At 41.3% G+C, this 22,055-nt stretch overlaps 1 protein-coding gene across 3 annotated transcripts in view; it reads right to left on the bottom strand.

Annotated features, from left to right (window-relative positions):
• Nucleotides 1-1,668: 1,668 nt before the first annotated feature.
• ARSB (arylsulfatase B) overlaps nucleotides 1,669-22,055 on the bottom strand; it is a 207,448-nt gene continuing 187,061 nt past the window's right edge. For all 3 annotated transcript variants that reach the window (XM_012462101.3, XM_012462103.3, XM_012462102.3), the window contains exons 7-8: nucleotides 5,115-5,237; nucleotides 1,669-3,959 (exon numbers count right to left, since the gene is read on the bottom strand). In XM_012462101.3, coding sequence (XP_012317524.2) covers nucleotides 3,694-3,959; nucleotides 5,115-5,237 — 389 coding nt within the window. In that variant the 3' untranslated portion in view covers nucleotides 1,669-3,693. The remainder of the gene's footprint in view (nucleotides 3,960-5,114; nucleotides 5,238-22,055) is intronic.

Below are 22,055 nucleotides of genomic sequence, written 5' to 3' on the forward strand. Positions count from 1 at the left end.
ATATGGGCTGGCCTTAGTGACTCATTTCTAACGAACAGAAAAATGGTAGAAGTGACAGTGTACACCTCTGGAGAGGAGGTCATGAAAGGCCCTGTTGTTTCCTGCTTGCTTGCTCTGGGGAAAGTTAACTGCCATGGTGGGGACATCCAAGCAGCTTGTGGAGATGCCCACATGGCAAGGAGCTGAGGCCTCCAGCCAACAGCCTTGTGAGTGGGTCAGCTTGGAAGTGGAGCCTGAAGCCCCACTCAAGTCTTTGGATGACCACAGGCCTGCTTGACCACAATCTCACGGAAGACCCTGAGCCACAACCACTGGGCTAAACGAATCCCAGTGTCCTGACCCTCAAAGAATGTGTGAAGTAATAAATGTTTGCTATTTGAAGCTGCTAAGTTTTGGGGTGATTTGTTACACAGCAATAGAGAACTAACACTCTCTTATTGCCTCTTTGTTTTCACTCCTGCCCTTTCAGGACTTCCCTCTAATGACTTATTTTATAGTTTATATTCTTAGGGCAATGATTGATACTTTTTTTAGTTCTAAAATTTTTACTGTATTTATTTATTTAACAGCTTTACTGAGATACAATTTACATACCATAAAGTTGGTGGACACATTTAAAAAATTGTAATAGAACATAAAACTTACCATTTTAAACACTTTAAAGTATACAATTCAGTGGCAGTAAGTACATTTATGTTGTGTAACCATGACCACTATCTAGTTCCAGAACTTTCTCCTCACCCCAAATGGAAGCCCCATACCCATGGCTGACACATTTTAAAAAATTAATTTTATTTTGTCCCCCAAATCTGAAACAATCATGTAGTAACAAAGAAAAATGAGCTCACAATTAAATAAGCAAAACCTTCTTTAAAGGTAAAAAATTTGCCGGGCACAATGGCTCAAGCCTGTAATTCCCAGCACTTTGAGAAGCTGAAGTGGGTAGATCACTTGAGGTCAGGAGTTGCAGACCAGCTTAGCCAACATGGTGAAACCCTGTCTCTACTCAAAATACAAAACACAGCCAGGTGTAGTGGTGTGTGCCTGTAATCCAGCTACTTGAGAAGCTGAGGCAGGAGAATAGTTTGAACCTGGGAGGTGGAGGTTGCAGTGAGCTGAGATCACACAACTGCACTCCAGCCTGGACGACAGAGCGAGATTCTGTCTCAAAAAAAAAAAAAAAAAAAAATTGGAAAGAAATAACATTATTTCTAACAAAAACATATGAATCTTTTCACATTCTTGTATAGAATCAGAGAATCTAATGAGCTACATTCTATTATGGATAAACCAAAATCTCAAGTACTTGTTTTACAAAAAAATTAGGCTTCAAAACTCTTTTGAAGTCCATTGAATGCAGAACATCCCCCATTTTGGCTGGAAACCAAGGAACTAGAACTAGAGACAGCTGTTGGGGGGGACAGCAGCGATAATAGATAGATGCCCTGTAGCGATGGCCTCCAATGGCTACCTACACACAACCCTGGCATTTGGAGGATGCGGAAGGAACATCTGGGCTCAGTTATTTCATGCTGTCGGCCATAGGCTTCCAAGTGGGAGGTGACAGCATTTTGGCCTGCTGTTTGCCAACCCAGAAGTTGAGTAAAGGTTGGTAAAAGATATCATTAGTTCTAGCACCATTTCCTTCCAATAGTCCCTTTTTAATACAATACAAGTTAGTAGTGACCAGAAAATATTGCTACTGAATTGAAGGATGGCTATACAAGGACCTATATCAGATTATTTGTACCTTTTAGTTTCTAGTGTCCTATAAAGAATAGAAATGGAAATTGTTGACAAGAGAGTACTTTTGGTAGGCACAGTTCCTTTTCTCCCTGCTCTGGAGAGGACACGACAACCTTGCAACAGAGTCCTGTGACTGGCCAGTGATGTAGATTATGCTCCTACCCCAGGAGGGGCATCTTGCAAACAGAAAAGCAACAGTTGGAAGAAATTTATATTACCTCTGTATTTAGCTCATTGGACTAGCATCTTTCATGGTATGAGACTTTCTCATTTACTCATTTGTCCATTTATTCATTTACTTTAAAAAATGAGGCCAGGCGCAGTGGCTCATGCCTGTAATCCCAGTACTTTGGGAGGCCAAGATTGGAGAACTGCTGGAGCCGAGGAGTTTAAGACCAGCCTGGGCAACATAGAGAATCTTGTCTTTTCAAAACATAAAATTAGCTGGGTGTGGCGATACATACCTGTAGTTCCAGCTATTTGGGTGCCTGAGGTGGGAGAATCACTTGAGCCCAGGAGGTTGAGGCTACAGTGACTTGTGATTATACCATTGCACTCCAGCCTGGGTGACACAGTGAGATCCTGTCTCAAAAAAATATAAAAAATTAAAAATAAAATAAAAATTAAAAAAAATGTATCGAGTGCCTTCAGGCAGTGTTCCAAGCATTGGTGAACAAAACAGTGGGGCTAATGCAGAAAAGAGTATCATTTTTGCACACATTTCTCTGGGTTTGACACTCTCTAGAGCTAATATGGACTGATCCACATTAGTAAGACAGTGGGATGGAAAAAGGGCTGCAGGTCAAACTGTGCACCCTCTTTCCCAGACCCCAGAACCTCAATACAAGCAGTAAAACAGAGAATATGAGGACTGTGGATGTGCCCTCCTCTGCTTTACTAAGGCCCAGTATCCCTGACACTGGCCACTTGCTTTTTCATATTCTTTCTGGAGGTTTCTTCTCACTGCTAGTAAATAGCAGGGCAAGTTTTAATATATTATGAGATAAAGCCACAATCACGATGATTAACTCCATGCAACATAGGAAAAGCTTCACTGAACCGATGCCAGCCCTCTTAGTGTCTACCATGAACATCCTCACAGAGCAACTCCACCGTCTGTTACAGGGAGGCCTCTAGCTTCAGCCCTAGGGGCAAAAGCAAGGTAGGGCCCAACAGTGTTCCAGAAATCAGGGGTGCTCAGGTAGAGAAGCAAAGTGGCCTTCCCAGGGATAGGACACTGAGGTCAAACGGAAAGGTAGGAAAAGCCACAGAAGAATTGGAAGTGGCAGGAAGTCTAGACAGAATGAGCAATGGCTGGGGAAGAATAAATTAGGGTAAAAATCACATTTCTTTATTGTAAAAGCCAAAATCAAGGTGTAGGCATTTTTGCTGTTGACCTGAACAACAAAATGAGCTCTGTGCTCCGTGATGAGATAAGTGAGTAAGGGGTGAACCAAGAGGGGTGGTTCACATGGAGTGTTTGAACATGATCCTTCAACAGGGAGAAGTCTTGGCCAACAGACCATTAATAATTGTCTGCTCCCTTCATTTGTGTAAGAAATGTGATTCACTCAATAAAACTGGCTATTGGCAGAGGGAAATCTAAGGTCTGACTTGTGAGGCTAAAAGAGCCAGCTGTTCTAGCCTCCAGGGCTCAGTGAGAATTTCCCATTTCAAGTTAAGTTCCCAGCTGTCCCACAGCTTAGGAAAGAGGGTAAATCCAGCCACCCCCACCTCTAGACACATGCTCCAGCCAACAGCAGGAGTGTTACAGATTTTATCAGCTTCTTAAATGCATTAGGGGTTGAAATTAGACACCTTGGTGTGGTTTAAGAGCAAGAGAAGGGCCAAGTGAACCCAGGTTGGGATAACAAATGAGACAAGAGTCATGAGAAAAGTCCTGAGGTCCAACTCGCAATCAAAAGGTTTTCTAGCCTCCCTGAAATCCTACATCCAAGGGCCCCACACCCCAGTGGCCTTGGGATCACAGCGGGGGTCTTGTGCAGGGAAGTACACGGGCACTGAATGTTTATGGTAGAACTGTAGGCGGGACAGAAGCTTTGTGACGATGTGAGGATATTCTCTGGACAGGTCATGTCTTTCTTCTGGATCCTGATCAATATCAAAGAGCCAGAGGGTCTTGGTTGGTGGGTCTGATGAGGGTATCTCAGAGACATTGTATTGAGACGGTGGAGGGAACCAGTAACCACAGCCTAGCAAAGAAAACAAAACAGTTTATTGAGGGAGAAGCACAGAGGCAGGTTCTAATTTCAGGGAAGGAGTCTGAGGCCAAGCCGGCACTGGGTTGTGGGTGAGGACACATAAAAAGATGTGACCGTAAATGCTGTCTCTAGATGTTTCTCAACATCGACTTCTGGTGCTTTAACTAGACAAGTCTCACTGCTTCACAAGCACGGACACCCAGAAATGAGTGTGCATGTGTGTATGTCCTTGTCACAAGGACTGGGGCATAGGGGTCCTCCTGGCATTTAGTGGGCATGAGCCAGTGATGTTAATGCCTTGCAATACATGGGACAATCCCAGACAAAAAAGACTTGTCTTATTGCAATTCCAAGAATGTTCTCATTGTAAACATTGGTTAATTACATCACAGCCTTAACCATTATCCCACATATTTTAAAAGTATTGAAAAGATGTTACTCTTAGAGAATTTAATCAGGGGAGCAACCTCCTTCCCCAGCGACACCACTGGTTGAGGGTGTAGCTCGCAGAGATTCTCTTTGCTACCGAATGTGCTGTGCTTGATAGCCACACATATTTAAAATCCATATTTTCCATGAAGCATCAGAGTGACATTTCTTCCTCTCACCCCTGCTACAGTTAATTCTCTCTCTCTCTCTCTCTCTTTTTCGTTAGGACCAGTAGGTTAAACCATTCCTCTATTATCTCCTCATTCAGCAGGCCCAGAGATATGTTTTGCAAAAGGCAGTTAATTACTCAGTAAACTTCTTGATGATCCACTGGGAAAGCTTACTTGGGCCATGACAAGAATGGAAGCTGTGTAATTGGGAACAGGCAGAGTCTCAGAAGTGGGAAAAGAATACCCTGAATAATAGTTGTCTTTTTAGGACATATATCAGGAGGGATCATGAAAGATTAGAAAGACAAGTTAAGATTTCAGGTATCTGAGCAAAGTGAGGTGAGTGGTAGGGCTTAGGAGCCTTGAGGAGCCAAGGAGGAAGAGGTGGGAAATAGTTAGAACAAGAGTGAGTATGTCCTCCCTTTCCAGAGAAATGACCATGGGAATAAAATCCCAGGAGTGAAGGTAGACTGGAGACACTGCCCTGAGGACACAGCCCTGCTTTGTCTACTGTGAGAAGGGAAGTTTGCTAAGCTAAGCACTCTACCTGGGTAGCCCGTGAGGAGTTTCCAATTTCCGTGTCTAATTGCAGCATGGACAGATGTGTTAAAGGCTGAATATTCTGGAAGAGAAGAGTCATCCTTTGCTGGAGCCATGCTGTTCCTGGGACCTGGGAAGAAATAGTTTGAAAGAATTAGATTGCTGTTATTGGAACGTGTCGTTATAAATCAGCATTTTATACCCTTGCAGAACAGTAGCTTTTATTCAACACTGGAGTGCAAATGTGTATCTTGCCACAGAAATGAATCTTTTATTAAATCCAAACAGAAAGCTATAGTTACACGAAATGTCAGTCATAAACCACCGCAAATATAAATGAAATCCCAAAGAGATTACAACACTAATTCATCCTTAAAATCGCTATGTTCTGCCAATGTACAGCTGGCCATATGCAGAACAGTGTTCTGTTACAGCAGGGTGACTTGTTTTTTTGGTTTTTGTTTTTGCCTGTTAAACATTTAAATACATTTTCTATGTATAGTTATACCTATGTAAATAGTATAAGAAATTATAAAATGTACATTTTAATGCAGTCATCTCAAGCTATGAGAGTTCATGCATGCCACGGTAGAGTACAAAGATTTATTTTTAACAACTCTTATGAAATCTAAAAGTGAGCAGTGCTCAGTTAACTATTCAGACAGGATAACTATGGGGATAAGAATAAATATGGTATACAAATTGTTGGCTGGTATCATGAATTATATTAATTTATCATTTTTGAGGTCTTAATTAATCATCAGTTTAGTTTTTTGCTTTTGTGGGGAGCAATTACTAATCTCTACTCCCTCTTAAGTGTGAAACCAATTAAGAGGTAGAGGATACACAGATGGAGCTTTTGTTACTGACAAAATTGATTGGAGAGAATATGGCTTCAGATCTGTGGCAGAGAGATCTTGTTTGTAATTGACCCTTGACTTAGAAAGATTTAGCCCTCATCGTTGATCTTGCTGGACACCCATTGGGCTCCTTGAGCTAGCGCATAGCTGAGAGCAGGCCAGAGTGCTTACATAGATCCAGGTGACAGGCTGGCTAGAAACTGGACAGACAAAAGGGTCTGGGTTGAGAATGCTCAGTTCCTTCTTTTGAATAACTCCTTCCTTTGCCTGCTTATGAAAGAAGTGAACAAGGCGAGAGTTCTGCTCTTATGGAAGATCCTGGTGGGTCCACGAGGGCCCTCACCTCACTTTGACCTATGCATATGGTTAGGGCCTAGTTGAGTAACATGTAGTCTGTTTTAAGCCCACATTTATCTGTTAGCTTTTCAAATATGGTCATGGCAATCATCTTGGGATCACTTCAAAAGGTTGCTGAACCACCAGTCTAGTAATTAATTGTCATAATATGTGATATGTCTATAAAAGTATAGACTCCATTGGAGTGGCTAATCCATCTGTCCATCTGTCTGCCTTTCTTTGATAACAGACTTTGAAATAGCCCTCATCCTCACCCAAGCAGGACTTCTGTGCTCCTTGGGGTTTTCATGCAGGGTGTGTTGGTGGTGGAAAAGGCGGGACATGACGTTATTTTGGCAGTGTTTTGGAAATGACCTTGTAGAGACAAGTTAGAGACAGATCCAGCAAACATTGGTGCTTTCAGAACTTCAGTCTCAACAATCACACAGCAACAAATCTTTAGCGCCAATGAAGAAAACTGTTTTGACTTCTTGTTTCTCTGCTTGTGGGTATTTTGGCTCCAATACAAACGGATGCTTCTAGTACTTGAGGTGCATGAGGATGTCTATCACAGGAAGTGGTTGCTAACATACAGGCTGTGGTAAAACTGTGAACCCTCATGGTTTACTCCTGACAAGTTTGTATGAAGGCCACGTTTTGATACCAAAGAATGCTAAATAAAACAAGCACATTTTGTGAACATAAACAAAAAAAGGAAATTTAACTATCTCATCTATACTTACATTTATACACATTTTTTCTTAAAACAAACAGGAACATAAAATACCTAAACAATAAATATGCCTAAGACTAAACTATGAAAGATACTATTATCTCGACTTTATTGTTTTCATTTTGAGAAATTAAACAGAGGGAAAATTACAAAGAATAATATGAATGACACCCTATGAGCCATCATCCAAAATGAACAGATGTTAACATTTTGCCATATTTGCTTTTTTTTTAAAAAAAAAAGAAGCTGGACAATAAAAACGAAGTTGAAGTCTCCTTCGTCCCTGTCCTCAAACTCTGTCCTTTCATTTACTCCCCCAGAGGCTGCTGCTATTGTGACTTCAGTGCATCCTTCAGCCATTTTAAAATACAGTAGAGTATGTATGTGCCAAGGGATAATATACAGTACTGTTTTATACTTTAAAAATGTGTGTGCGTGCTGTTGGTGGGAGTGTAAATTAGTAAAGGTATTATGGAAAACTGTATGGAGGTTTCTCAAAACATTAAAAATAGAACTGCCGTACAATACAGTAATCCCACCAAGAAGTATTTATCCAAAGGAAAGGAAATCAGTATACCAAAGGGATACCTGCACCCCATATTTATTGCAGCACTATTTACAATAGCCAAGATATGGAATCAACCTAAGTGTCCATCAATAGATGAGTGGGTAAAGAAAATGTGGTATATAGACACAACAGAATACTATTCAGCCACAAAAACAGAGTTGGTTGGTAAAGCCATCTAGGCCCAGAGTTTTCTTTGTGGAAAGGTTTGAAATTATTGATTTAATTTATTGAGCAGGTATAGGTCCATTCAGATCTTCTATTTCTCCTTTTGTCAGTTTTGGTAACTTGTATTTTATTATTTTTTTTTTTGAGATGGATTCTTGCTCTGTTGCCAGGCTAGAGTGCAGTGGCGCGATCTCGGCTCACTGCAACCTCCAACGCCCTGGTTCAAAAGATTCTCCTGCCTCAGCCTCCTGAGTAGCTGAGATTAAAGGCACACACCACCATACCCAACTAATTTTTGTATTTTTAGTAGAGACAGGGTTTCACCATGTTGACCAGGATGGTCTTGATCTCCTGATCTCATGATCTGCCTAGCTCAGCCTCCCAAAGTGCAGGGATTACAGGTGTGAGCCACTGCTCCCGGCCCAATAACTTGTATTTTATTAGGAATTTATGTAGTACGTGCAAACTTTTATTTTGTATTACCTTTTAAATGTTTGTAGCATCTGTAGTAATATTGCCTGCTCATTCCTGATATTGGCAATTCATGCTTCTCATTTTTGTCCAAGATACATTTTGCTAGTGTTTAATTGATTTTATTAGTCTTTTCAAACAACCAGCTTTTGGCCTTGTAGATCCTCCCTGTAGTATGTTTGTTTTCTATTTTATTAACTTCTTTTATTATTTCCTTCCCTTTATTTTCTTTGGGCTTAATTTGTTATTCTTTTTATAACCTTTTGAATAACAGATATTCAACATTTTCATTTCCAACATGTACATTTAATATCATGAATTTTCCAAGCACCAATGTAAAAAATATGTAGTCTGACGTTGTTGGGCTCAGCGATCTGTATATCATTTAGGTCAAGTTTGTTAACTATGTTGCTCAAATCTTTTGTATCTTTATGGCCATTTATGTTTGTTTGCTTGTTGTATCAGTTACTGAGAGAAGTATGTTAAAAATCTCTCCTATGACTGAGAACTATTTTGAAAACTCCCTCTTTAATTCTAATAATGCTTTCCTCCTTTTACTTGTCTGATGTATAGATAGCCTAGTTTTAGCTGTCACTGTTGCTGCTGTTAGTACTTGCATAATATATTTTTTCCATCCATCAACATGTGTGAGATTCTTATGCAATAGAAAGAAGCATAAAACAGGGTGTGGTGGGCAGGACAATGGTCCCCCCAAAATGTTGAGATCCTAGTCTCCCAGAACCTATGAATAAGTTACCTTCCATGCCAAAAGGGACTCTGCAGATATAAATATGGGTAAGACCTGTAAGATGTGGGGATTACCTCAGATTTATCTGGGTGGGCCTGATCTAATGACGTGAGTTCATAAATACAGGGAGTATTTCTTTTTTTTTTTTTGAGACAGAGTCTCACTCTGTTGCCAGACGCTAGGCTGGAGTGCAGTGGCGCAATCTTGGCTTACTGCAACCTCCACCTCTTGGGTTCAAGTAGTTCTCCTGCCTCAGCCTCCCGAGTAGCTGGGACTACAGGCACACGGAACCATGCCCAGCTAATTTTTGTATTTTCAGTAGAGACAGGGTTTCACCACGTTGGCCAGGATGGTCTCGATCTCTTGACCTCATGATCCGCCTGCCTCGGCCTCCCAAAGTGCTGGGATTACAGGCGTGAGCCACTGCACCTGGCTGAGTATTTCTTGATTATGGTTGGGGGGAGATATAGCCATAGAAGAAAGGTCAGAGAGATGGCAACTTTTTCTTCTAATCGATAGGGAGACATAAGAGGAATTTTAATATATTTTTTAAAGAGTGTATCATATAGTTCACATATGATCAAATTCATGCATTTTTAGTGTAAACTTCAATGGTTTTTAGTATGATAGTTCACAAAGTTGTGTAACCATCACTGTAACATATTTTAGAACATTTGTGTCACCACAGAAAGAAACGCTGCACCATTAGCAGTCAATCCCCATTTACTCCCACACCCTCCAGCCCCAGGCAACCCTTACCCCACTTTGTGCTTCTTTGGATTTACCTACTCTGGACATTTCATATAAATAGGATAAGACAATATGTGGCCTTTTGTGTCTGGCTTCTTTCACTTGGCATAATATTCTCAAAGTTCATCCATTTTGTAGCATGTATCAGTACTTTATTCTTTTTTATTAATGAATACTATTCCTTTCATTGCTGTATATTGCCAAAAAAATAGACCACATTTTCTTTATTCATCAATTAATGGACAATTCTTTGTTTATACTTTTCGGCTACTATGAATAATGCTGTCATGAACATTCATGTACAATGTCAGTATGGATGTATGTCTTCATTTCTCTTGGGTAGATACTAGAAGTAGAATTGCTGGGTTATATGGTAAGTCTATGTTTAACCTTTTGAGTCACTGCAGAGCGTTAAAAATTGGCTAAACTGTGTTCTGTATTACATTTTCAATTTTATTTTTTTTAGAGACAGGATCTCATTCTGTCACTCAGGCTGGAGTGCGATCTTAGCTTTAGCTCACTGTAGCCTTAAATTCCTAGGCTCAAGTGATCCTCTCATCTCAGTCTCCAGACTAGCTGGGACTACAGGCACATGCCATCATGCGCAGCTACTTTTTTATAGAGATGGAGGTCTCGCAATGTTGTGCAGGCTTGTCTTGAACTTCTGGCCTCAAGTAGTCCTCTCACTCCAGCCTTCTAAAGTGCTGGGATTACGGGCATGAGCCACTGTACCTACCCAATTTCATCCTTTTGTATGTGGGTATCTCAGGTGTCTCAGAACCATTTGTTTGAGAGAGTATTCTTTCCCTCTTTAATTGTCTTGGTATCCTTATCAAAACCCAATTGACCATAAGCATGAGGGTTTATTTCTGGACTCTCAATTCCATTCCACTGATCTATAGTTTTTAAAAAATTGATTTATTTCTGTCTATCTATTTAGATAGATATAGGGTCTCACTATGTTGGCCAGGGTGTTCTCAAATTCCTGGCCTCAAGCAATTCCCCTGCTTCAGTCTCTCAAAATGCTGGGATTACAGGTATGAGCCACCACACCTAGCTGATCTATGTCTATTTCTACACCAGTACCACACTACCTGGACTTGTCAAGCTTAGCAGTAACCTGAGAAATCAGGAAGTCTGAATTTTCCCATTTTAATTTTTTCCCAAGATTGCTTTGGCTGCCCTGGGTGTTTTCATTATTAACTTGACAGTGTATTGGATAAACTGTCAGTACCAGAGACAGGATGCAGAGGTTTCTTAAAATGTTAAGAAACTTTTAAAATTTCTTTGACAGAGTTGGACTAGATTCTGATTTGAGAAATATCTGTTGATTATCAACTATGTGGTAATACAGCACTGTGTTCTGGAATTCTACGACATGAAGTGATGAGCAAAGAGACATCTAAGACAAGTTTGAAGGGGAAATCCAAGATGTTTGGTGACAAAAGAGTATAAAAGATAAATAAAATTCTAAGGTTTTGAGTTTGGTGATTGAGAGAATAGTGTTGATATTGGCAGAATGGAGATGTTGAGATGGGAAATAGCAGGGAGCATGGGATTCTGGAATGAGACATACTGACTTTAGGAATTAACTTGAGCTTAAAGTAGATGTCTCCACGATATGCTGGAGCTCCAGGACTGACCTCTGTCTGACAGACTGAGGCATACACTGAGTACCACCCCAATGCAGTGATGGCTTAACCCTGGAAGTGAATACGCTGTCTAGCGAGGGAAGCAAGAAGAAAGCAGATGCCCAGAAACAAAGCACTGAGGGCCAAAGGAAAATAGCAAATGGAGCAGAGAAGAAAATAATATGAGGAAGTAAACCAGTTAAACAGGACATCGCAGAAGCTAAAAGAGCAAAAGATTTCAGACGTCAAATCAAAAGAGCCAAATATTCCATCTATTAGCTTGATGAGTGAGAAAAGGGCATTGGATTTGTTGGCCTTTGGGCAGGGACTAGAGAGTTAAGAGAGAAGTATAAACAAACAAATTTTTTTCGTTTCCTTCTGAGCTGAAAGCCACCTCTGAGATAATAAAGCTTCCTGGCCAGACAGAAATATTCAGTTATAAGATGGATTAGCCGTGTGTATTGATTTTGGATGGCAAGTTTGGCAGAAAATTTTAGGAAGAATGAAATATGTTATATAATATGTAGCAAACTTATAGTATTCCTTATCTGAGCAACCCCTAGAAATTGGGAGTTGCTTGTTACCAGAATGAGGTGGACTGGTGGTTTCAGTGGAGAACTGTGTTCTCCAGACTCAAAATGGGTTCTGGAAGTAACTTGAAAGTGGTCTTGAAGTAGGATGGTGAGTTAGTGGGTAGGGGTCCAGGTTCGCCACCTCCATTTGAACAGAGTAGTTCAACCCCTTAAGGAAGAATCTATAATATCTGTTAAATATGTTGTACTTCTCTACATTTTTGGTTTTCATTTTTATTTTTTGAGATAAGGTCTTTGTTGCCCAGGCTAGAATACAGTGGTGAGATTATAGCTTACTATAGCCTTGAGCTTACAGGCTCAAGTAATCCTCCCACCTCAGCCTCCTGAGTGGTTAGAATCACAAGCATGTGCTACCACGCCTAGCTAATTTAAAAAATTTTCAAAAAAAATTTTAAAGAGGCACCTATAATTTTTGTAATTGTCTCCCTATGTTACCAGGCTGGTCTGAAACTCCTTGCCTCAAGCAATCCTCCCGCCTTGGCCTCCCAAAGTGCTGAGATATTACAAGTGTGAGCCACCACACCTGGCCTACATTTTGTTTTGGATTACAGGTGTGCACCATCACACCTGGCTAATATATAGTTTGAAGTACACTGATTAGTAATTGGCAATGGGTTCATCAAACAGGGAAGGGACTGAGGGAGACCTGGAGATACTTCTGATCTTCATGAAAGGCAATCCTACTCTCTTGACTGCACAGGGCATCCTCTTAACTTTGGAAAGTATCATATAGTCTTTGATTGTACTTTGATGAGACATACAGTATTTTTAGTAACAATGCAATTTATATGTTTGTTGTATATATGTTGGAAAATACAGGAAAACATGAAAAGGAAAATAAAAATGACCTGTTAATTTATTAGTTGCTGTTAACATTTTGGTGTATAACCTTTGAGACTTTTAACTACATAATACTTAAACAAAATAAATATGTGAGCTGACTTGCAAATAACCAGAGGAAAGTCCATGGAAGACAGGAAGTTTTCATGATCGGAGAGAAAAGCAAGAAATTGGTAGAGAACCTAATAATCCATCTAAAGTATGAAAGCAACCAAGAACCAGTTTGGCTTCTGAAGAGGGAAATGATGTACAAAAGCAATATCCTAGAAAGGCAGTTCTTAACGATGCATGTAGGGCAGATTGGAGTGATATGGTATGGAGCCTGCAAAGTCATCACAAAGGTCACCATAGTATCCTGGAGGGCAGGCTGCAGCTGACAAAATGGCGAAAAAGAGTGAATTCAAGAAGGATTAAGTTTGTACTATAAAGCATTCGGGGTGGAAGCCATAGAGAGAAATAATAATAATAAAATAGTAATAGTGGCTAATATTTAGCAAAAATAATATAGATCAGGCATTTTTTTTTTTTTTTTGAGATGGAGTTTCACTCTTGTTACCCAGGCTGGAGTGCAATGGCGTAATCTCGGCTCACCTCCACCTCCACCTCCTGGGTTCAAGCAATTCTCCTGCCTCAGCCTCCCAAGTAGCTGGGACTATAGGCACGTGCCACCATGCCCAGCTAATTTTTGTATTTTTGGTAGAGACAGGGTTTTACCATGTTGACCAGGATGGTCTCGATCTCTTGGCCTCGTAATCCACCCACCTCGGCCGCCCAAAGTGCTGGGATTATAGGCGTGCGCTACCACGCCTGGCCTCAGGCATTGTTTTAAGCACTTTGTGTCTAATTTAATCCTTATGAAAGCCCTATGGATGAAGAAACTGAGGCACAGAGAGGTTAAAGGCACATAGCACCATTCTGGCTCAATACAAGAAATGTGTTTCTACCAGCGCTTCCCGAAGACAGAAAGAATGGGCCTCCTTGGAGAGAGTGATTTTTCTGGCATTAGAGGTGGGTAAGCAAGGGCTTGGCAGGGTAGTGAGGAGGCACAGCAGTGCTAGAGGATGAATGGGAGGGTCTAGGGGAGCTTCCTCTCTGAAATGATGCTCAAGTACAATGAACTGGGCATGACTGGAGAATGGGGCTTAGGAAGACCTACTGTTGTGACCCTGAAGGAGAGCAGTGCTAGGGATGGTAATGAGGGCGGAGGAAAGAGCTGTATGATTGAAGTAGCATCTTGCTAGCCCTTCTCCAGAAGGCCATGGTGTGCAGTAGTATAGAACATACACTTTTGGAGCCAGACTGTTTGGGTTTGACTCTTAACTCCATCACTCACTGGCTGTGTGATCTTGGTGTTAGCTGACCTCCCTAGGCCTCAGTTTCAGTATTGTTGTGAGGTCTAAATGCAACGATACACTAAAAATGTCTAGTACTAAGGACAGCATATAGAAAGTGTGTAGTAAATGTTATTACCACCTGTGCGATCTTGGGCAACATTCTAAACTTGCCATGCCTCAGATTACTATCTATAAAGTTAACACAATAATAGCAAGTGAAATAAGGCATATACGGTGCTTAGTAGAATATCTGGTATAAGACTACTGTCAACACTGTCAACATTAAAGATAATAACATCTAATGCTTAAATACTACCTGCTTATAAACATAAAACACTGCTTTAAGTGTTCTATGTATAACTCATTTAATCCTTGCTCTATGAAATAGATAATAGTATCTGTTAATAACTGTTACTGAATAGTAGCTATTATCATCAGTATAATATAGTTTTCTTTTCTTTTACAACCTCTTCTACTCAGGACCTTATAAAGAGGAGGAAAGAAGGCAAAAATCACTATTATAACAGAAAAACAAAATAAAACCAAACAAAAAAGCAACCAAACTCACTCCTCTGCTGTGGATTTAGAGAGGGTCTATATTTGCTTTGCTGTTTATGTTTCAGAATTTGAACAGGGTTAGGGTAAAAAAAATTTATGTGTGGAAGCTATAATTTACCACTTTTAGTCTATAGCCCCTTTTCTGTCTGGTTTGTTTGGCCTGTCATTCATTTCTACTGCGTTCTATTTGTTTTTTATCATTTTACAATTTACAAAGATCAGTAAAATTTCATTCTCTGCTAACAATCCATCTGACTTTTCCTGCCAGTGTGATGACACCTTCACACTTAATGATATATGCATATTTACTTACAGTAAAACTTACTCACTTGGGCTAAGTGAGAAAAACACCCCAGCTTTCTTGGAAATTTGGTTCTTCAGGAGTTTTCTAATCTGGAAATTCTGTGGAGTATGTTTTTAATGTACAGGCAAGACAGGTTTAATTAGCAAGAACCATCTTCAACTTTTGTACTTAAAAGTTCTTAAAAGTAGCTTGTTTGTTTATTATGTAAGTCAAATGTGTCTCTTAGAGTTTATTTATGCTAAAGTGTAGTTTACACTAAACATTTAATTGGCTGACCATTTCTTCATGGCTCACTCTAACAAAAGTTCAAAGGATCTCAAACTCAAAGTGAGGGTCAAGTCATTAAGGCCCTTCATGTGCCAGCTAGTCAGAGGCCCAGAGCCCGTGAGTCCCCCGCCCAGATCAGCGCACCCAGGCAGCATCTGAATGACTGCACTTGTGTACATGTGGTTCAAATCTCCAGTCTGCTCATGTTTTTAAATGTACCAACAACTGCAGGCTTGGGCCAAGGCCACCCTCTCATCTCGCTGTGTGGTAAGGGCTTACATATCCAGATGTGCATGTATGCATTGTTGTCTAGATTCTTGTTTTTAAAAGTCATTGTGCCGGGAAGCGGAGGTTGCAGTGAGCTGAGATTGCGCACTCCAGCCCGGGCGACAGAGCAAAACTCCATCTCAAAACAAAACAAAACAAAACAACAACAACAAAAAAGATTACTGTGGACCTAAAAATAATTTATCCCTAAAATTAGTTCCCTAAAATACACTGACTAGAAGCCCCCACACTCTGAACTGATGCTCCTGGCAATGTTTTAGTGAACATCACTAATTTGCTTAATTTTTGAAGATGAAAAAGGCCCCTACCAGCTGGGAAGCAGGGCTGTGCAGAGCTGTTTTGGATGGAGCAGCGGCATATTGTATACCAGGCATGTCCAATCTTTTGGCTTCCCTGAGCCACCCTGGAAGAAGAAGAATTGTCTTGGGCCACACATAAAATACACTAACACTAATGACAGCTGATGAACCAAAAAAACAGAAATTGCAAAAAAAACTCACAATGTTTTAAGAAAGTTTATGAATTTTAAGAAAGTTTGCAGGTGCGGTGGCTCACGCTTGTAATCCCAGCACTTTGGGAGGCTGAAGCAGGCAGATCACTAGAGGCCAGGAGTTCAAGATCAGCCTGGCCAGTGGGGTAAAACCCTGTCTCTACTAAAAATACAAAAATTAGCCAGGTGTGATGGTGCACACCTGTAATCCCAGCTACTCGGGAGGCTGAGGCATGAGAAGCCCTTGAGCCCGGGAGGCAGAGGTTACAGTGAGCCGAGATCGTACTACCGTACTCCATCCAGCCTGGGCAACAGAGCGAGACTCTGTCCCTGTCGCCCTTCAAAAAAAAGAAAGTTTATGCATTCAAAGCCATCCTGGGCCACAGGCAGCCTGTGGGCCATGGGCTTGAATAAGCTTGCCCTATGCCATCACTCTCTGGTTCTAAAAAGGAACTCACAGAAATCAATCACTGGCATTTCAATAGCCTTTAGAACAAGCTCTTTTCGCTATCTTATTAAGTCATTTAACCACCCTGAGTTCCTGTTTTCTTGTATGCAAAATGAGAACCAAAATACTGCCTACCTCACAGAAAGAGTGTGAAGAGGAAATAAGATCCTACGTGTGGTAAGCATTCTGTGCACCATTAAGTATAAAGATCCTGGGTACAGGTCTCTTGAATTTCCACAGTGGTTGCCATAAGCCCAGGTACATAGGCTAAAACTGACCAACTGAAAGAAATCATTTCAATATATGTTGAGCCTATGGCCTCTGACTGACAGCTGTCAAAGTCAAGGAGTGACCAACTGTCCAACCCTTTTATGACTGTGAGATCTGAACCAGCTGCCAAGGGAACAAGGTATTGTTAGAAAATTATGTGGGGAAAATGTGGTAACACCACCTAAATTCTATATGCCACACTACAGGTCTGGCCAGAATTGTAAAAATAGAGTGAAATAGAACAGAGATTCCCAATTCTGGTTCTGCCTTGGGGTCAAGTCCCTTTCATACCTATCTTTGGTTCCCTGAGTCTAGCCCAGCTCAGCCCTGGCCTCTTGTCTGGCTCAGCCTGGCCCAACATGGGCTGCCTGAAATTACCATCTTCAGCAGCATCTGTTGCACTTGTGATGGTCTTTGCACAGCTATTGCCCTAGGACAATAGCTATTGCCCTAGAGGACTTCCTGCCTCACCAGGTAGCCCATGCCACGGATGATCAGCTTGAGTAATTTGAAAGAACTCAAATGTGCCTCCTACAGTATCCACCCCATTGTTTCCATTCTGCCTGCAGTGGGCACCTAGGAGATGTTCAACTCCCAGTCCTTAGAAGACGATGCTCTTTTCCCCACCTTCACACTTATCCTACACATAGTGCAGACAGGGAGGAGCAGGCAGTTTCTACTCTAGTTGGCATTTTTATGTAAAATAGATTTTATTATTAAATCAAACGTTTATGAGCATGGATGTACTCAGTTGGTCAGTGAATTTCAGAATGGAAGAAACAAAGAGATGTCCTGCCAATTGCTTGGGAATCAGAGTCTGGAAAGGAAGAGGAAGGAGGCAGCAGAGAGCTGAGAAGTATCTGGACCCTGTGGCCATGGTCCCCCTAAAGTATTCATCTACTTCATCAACAAATACTCGTCGAACTAGTCCTAGCAGCTGGGCACACAGCCAGGTGGGGGAAGGTGGGGAGACAAGCAGTAATGATCAATTATGAAGGGTGTTGTGGCCAGGGATGGGGGCCCTAGGAACACAAGGTGGGGACCTTGATTAGTCTAGGGAAAGGAGAAGATCTCCCTGAAGAAGTAATGTCTTAGATGAAACTGGAGAATAGGCATTAGAAAGATTTCAATTTTTATTATTTTTTTGAGGGGATGAGGCAAGTATGTGTGTGCTGGGGGCAGCATGGGAGGAAAATGGACAGTGGAAGAGTGATCTGGTCAGAGGCACAAAGCGATGTGGTACATTCTATAGTGTCCATACATTTAGGCCCCAGAAATTCTCAAGTTACATGATTTCTGCTGCAACCTTAACTTGAGCATAAACATTTCTTTAGGCATTTCAAAATATCTAACCACACTGCTGGAATCAATCTCATCCTGCAGAAGACTACTTCTCAGGCTCACTATAAGCTGGATATAGGTGCTGTAGTGGATTCTAAATTTGCTTGCTACTAATTTTATGAACTGATTTCTCATTCCTAGACTTATGGCCCTGTTAAAAACAAAAACAAAACCCACCAAGGTTTGGCTCAAAAGTGCAATTCTAATTCATACATCATTTTGAAAAAAGGGGAAAAACAAAACTCAATGAATTCAATAGTCTTCAACTGCACAAACATGAAATAAAATAAAAACATCCAGTGTTTATTGAGGCCACTGAACTAACACTGAGTAGTGAGAGGGGCAGGTGTGTCCTAGTGTAGAAGCAAGAGTAGCTGTGACCTGTCCTGAAATAGGAGCCTAAAGAATCTAACACAAGGCAAGGAAGACAGGTCTAACAAGGGAAGCAAAAAGAAAACAGGAAACAAAGAAGAGAGGTGGGGTGGGGGAGAAAGGCAAAGGGAGAGATGATAGGAAGGAGGAGAAGGAAGAGGAGGAAGAATGTTGGATCAGCCAGGATATTCGGGAAGTATTTACAAGCTAATTTTTTTCTTTTTACCCTTATTCATCTGTCTCACTGCTTGTCAAATTTTCCCAAAATTAGGTGAGGCCAGTGGGGATCCAGGAAGGGCCCTACAGATGGGCCAATGCAACAGTACGAGGGTAAGAGGGATAGTGTGTAGCTCAGAGTAACTGGAGCGCAAGCATCATTTCATGCCTGACTGTCACAGGCACTTACTAAACATGTGATGTGGTGTTTTCCAGTGGTCCAAGCTGCCTCTTCACTTTTTCCAGAACTAAATAATAGCAGTATTAGCAGCAAGATTGAGATCTCTGGCTTTGGAGCCAGACGAACTGGGCCAGCTTTCCTACTTCATAACCACAAGCATGGGCATTTTACTTAGCCTCTGTTTTCTCACTGATAAAATGAGTAACTACCTCAGGGTTTTTTGGGAGAATTAAATGAGGTAGTACATTGAAAGCCCATAGTAGGGTCCCTGGCACATAATAAGCTCTCAATAAATGTTAGCTATTATTATTATCATCATGATATAGTAGTTATTGAAATAACGCATTTAAGGCAGTGGTTTTCAGACTTTTTAAGGGCAAAATCTTCCTTCCAAACAAACTCTATGCAGCTGCCCATCATATAAAACAGCTAAAAGCAGAGCTGGCCAACGCTCACCTTGGTTCACCTTTGGTAGTCTCCAGAGGTCCCACCAGCTCCATGGACCCCAGGGGACAGTGGTGGCCCAGGGCACTCTGCTGGATGTTCTCATGTGGGTGTAGGTGCATGTGGGGAGTGAGGGGTCCTGGGAGCCATTCCAGCTTTGGGGAGGAGGGGCTGGCTTGTGGGTCTGGATTATAGTGGGTCCCAGACCCTGTGCCTTTCACAGGTACTGCTACCCCTCAGGGCCTGTGCAGCTCTGCCAGCGTGTACCAAAGAAGAGTAAAATAGGGAGGCCTGACTACCATTAAGTATTCCCCTCATTTCTGAACTTAAACCTGATTGTCCCAAGGTTTCTGTTACACCCTCCCTCCTTACTCAGAATCCTGTCTGTCCTTGGCGAAATTCTTACAACACGAAACAGGAGTGTTGGGAAAAATATGCCAGACATGAAGCTAATCAGAAAAAGGTGAGGAGGAATATTACAGATGTTATTTATTACCTACGAGGGACAAATCAAAATGCTCATAATTTTTATATATGCACTTCACATGACGTATTTCAAATGAATCTAAGTTTATGATTTTCAGTTTACAAAGTCAATTTCTCTGACACCTACTCACTCAGTTCATATTTGATATTTTAAAAGTCCTAGTGAAAAAAGAGCTTTGATGTGGCTTACTCAGCCTAGACAGAGTTCAAATGTTAATCATTATTGCATTGTGCATAATAAATATTCAGAGAACGTGCTGGTGTTACAGGGAACTCCAACAATTGGTTAATGTCTGACATTTGCCAGGAGTGTAGATGGAGCAGTGTAAACCACAAACAACAGAAAACAACCATTCAATGAATCCTGAGCTCATGACTGTTGTAGTAAATTAAGCCATCTATAGCTGAAATAGGTGGACGAGAGATCTTCTCATGCTTTGGTTTAAATTGAGTCTTGAATAAATAACTGATTTCATATTATTCATTTACTTACTAAACAAATATCTGTTTTGTTGACCACTATATGTGTTAGACACTAAATCTTCAGAATGAATAGCTGGAGTCCTGCAAGTAATAATAAAACAATTTTGTTTAACCACAATAAATTCTAAAATAGTGGAATAAACATTTGTTGCCTGAATAAATAAAATGCACCAAGTGCCAGGAGAGTCCAAAAGACATACTAATTCCCTAGGAAGATCCAGGAAGGGCCCTATGGATGGATTGATACAACAGGTAAAGAAAGAGTGACAAAGATGATCAAGGCAGAAGGAGGGTCTCTCTTTTTGAAATTTTCCACTCTCTAAGGTGTCCTTCCCCTTTTCAGTCTCTAGGTGAGAATACATGCAAAGCACTTACTGTAGTGCCTGGCACAGAGAAAATGCTCCATCTGGGTTAGCTGTCATTTCTACCTGCCATTCTTTTCAGCTCCTTTGCTTATTCTTTTTTCTCTTTTCATCTCTTCAACATTTTCATTCCTCAGGTTTCCATGCCCAACATTTTGCTGGGTAGTCTAGACTCCAGAATCTTATCTCTAACTCAGACTGTTCTGTCTATCCAACCCCTAGTATTTCTAGCTCCGGTGAACCCGCACAGGAAACAAAGCTCAGCCTTCTCACTTCCTTCTCACATCACTCCTGGGATGGTGCTCCACTCCTACATTTCACATAGGGATGTTGACATCCATCTCCTGGCTTTGGCCATCAAAACAGGTTCAACCTCTTCAGCTTGCCCCTCCCCATATCCACCATGGACAATAGCTTACCTACTCTCTCTGGCTCCATCACCTTTCTGCTGACCCCATGAGCCATCCTGCCTTTTGGGGTAGGGTAGGAGTCAGAGAGATCCTTTATATTCAGCTGCTTCTAAGATAGCTTTATTGGGTAACCCCTCTCTAATGTCCCATGTGCACTGCCAAGTCCTGGGCTCCCAAACTGGGTGCCTTGTCTCCACTTCTTCCGGTTGTATTTAAGGTGGAAAAAATATATGGACCGAGAAGAGAACAGGGAGGAGGATGGAATTCTGGAAAGAACCACCATTTGAAAGGCAAAGCAGAGGGAAAGGCGCCTCTAAAAGGCTGAGGAGGAGGAATTAGACTAGAAGAAGGCCTCAGAAGCCAGGGGAAATACTCCACGGAGAAAATGGTTAATGTCAAAGACAGGGAAAGTATGAGAAAGCAATAAAGGAGATGACTGGATTTGGCACCAGGATGTTATAGATGACTTGGAGACAGAAGATGCACCGGGCTTTTAACATACAATGGCCATAATAAACATGAACTTGCAGATCTGATGAGCTGGTAACAACAAAGATAAGACTGGAAGAAGAGCAAGTATTTTTTTCTAATCATCCTTCAATTAAAGTGACAACAGACGGCCATCTCCAGTTCTGGCACCAGCAGATGCTAATCAAATACAGAACTAGGGCTACCACTGAATACACATTTTTGGTCTGTCTCTCTCTAAATACACGTTTTTTAAAGTAATTGGTAGAGTCTGTCAACAAATGGCTATAAATAGGCATTGTATGTAAAAAAAAAAAAAAAAAAAAAAAGGGAGGGGGGAGTAAAACCAAAATATTCCTCTTCAGCCTGTGATTATGATGATGAGCACGGCCCAGGCCGACCCTCTGGCGAGGGATGAAAGGAGAAAGACCACCGCCCCCAACATGGCATTTAGTGCAATCCCAACCACAAAGCCTCACCATCCAAAACGCCTTGCTGAAGGCTGAGCTCACCCTGTGCTGTACAGTTCAT

The sequence above is a fragment of the Aotus nancymaae genome, unplaced genomic scaffold (assembly GCF_030222135.1).
Source record: "Aotus nancymaae isolate 86718 unplaced genomic scaffold, 86718_ANA_hifiasm-v0.15.2.pri h1tg000014l, whole genome shotgun sequence".
NCBI classification, from domain to species: Eukaryota; Metazoa; Chordata; class Mammalia; order Primates; family Aotidae; genus Aotus; species Aotus nancymaae.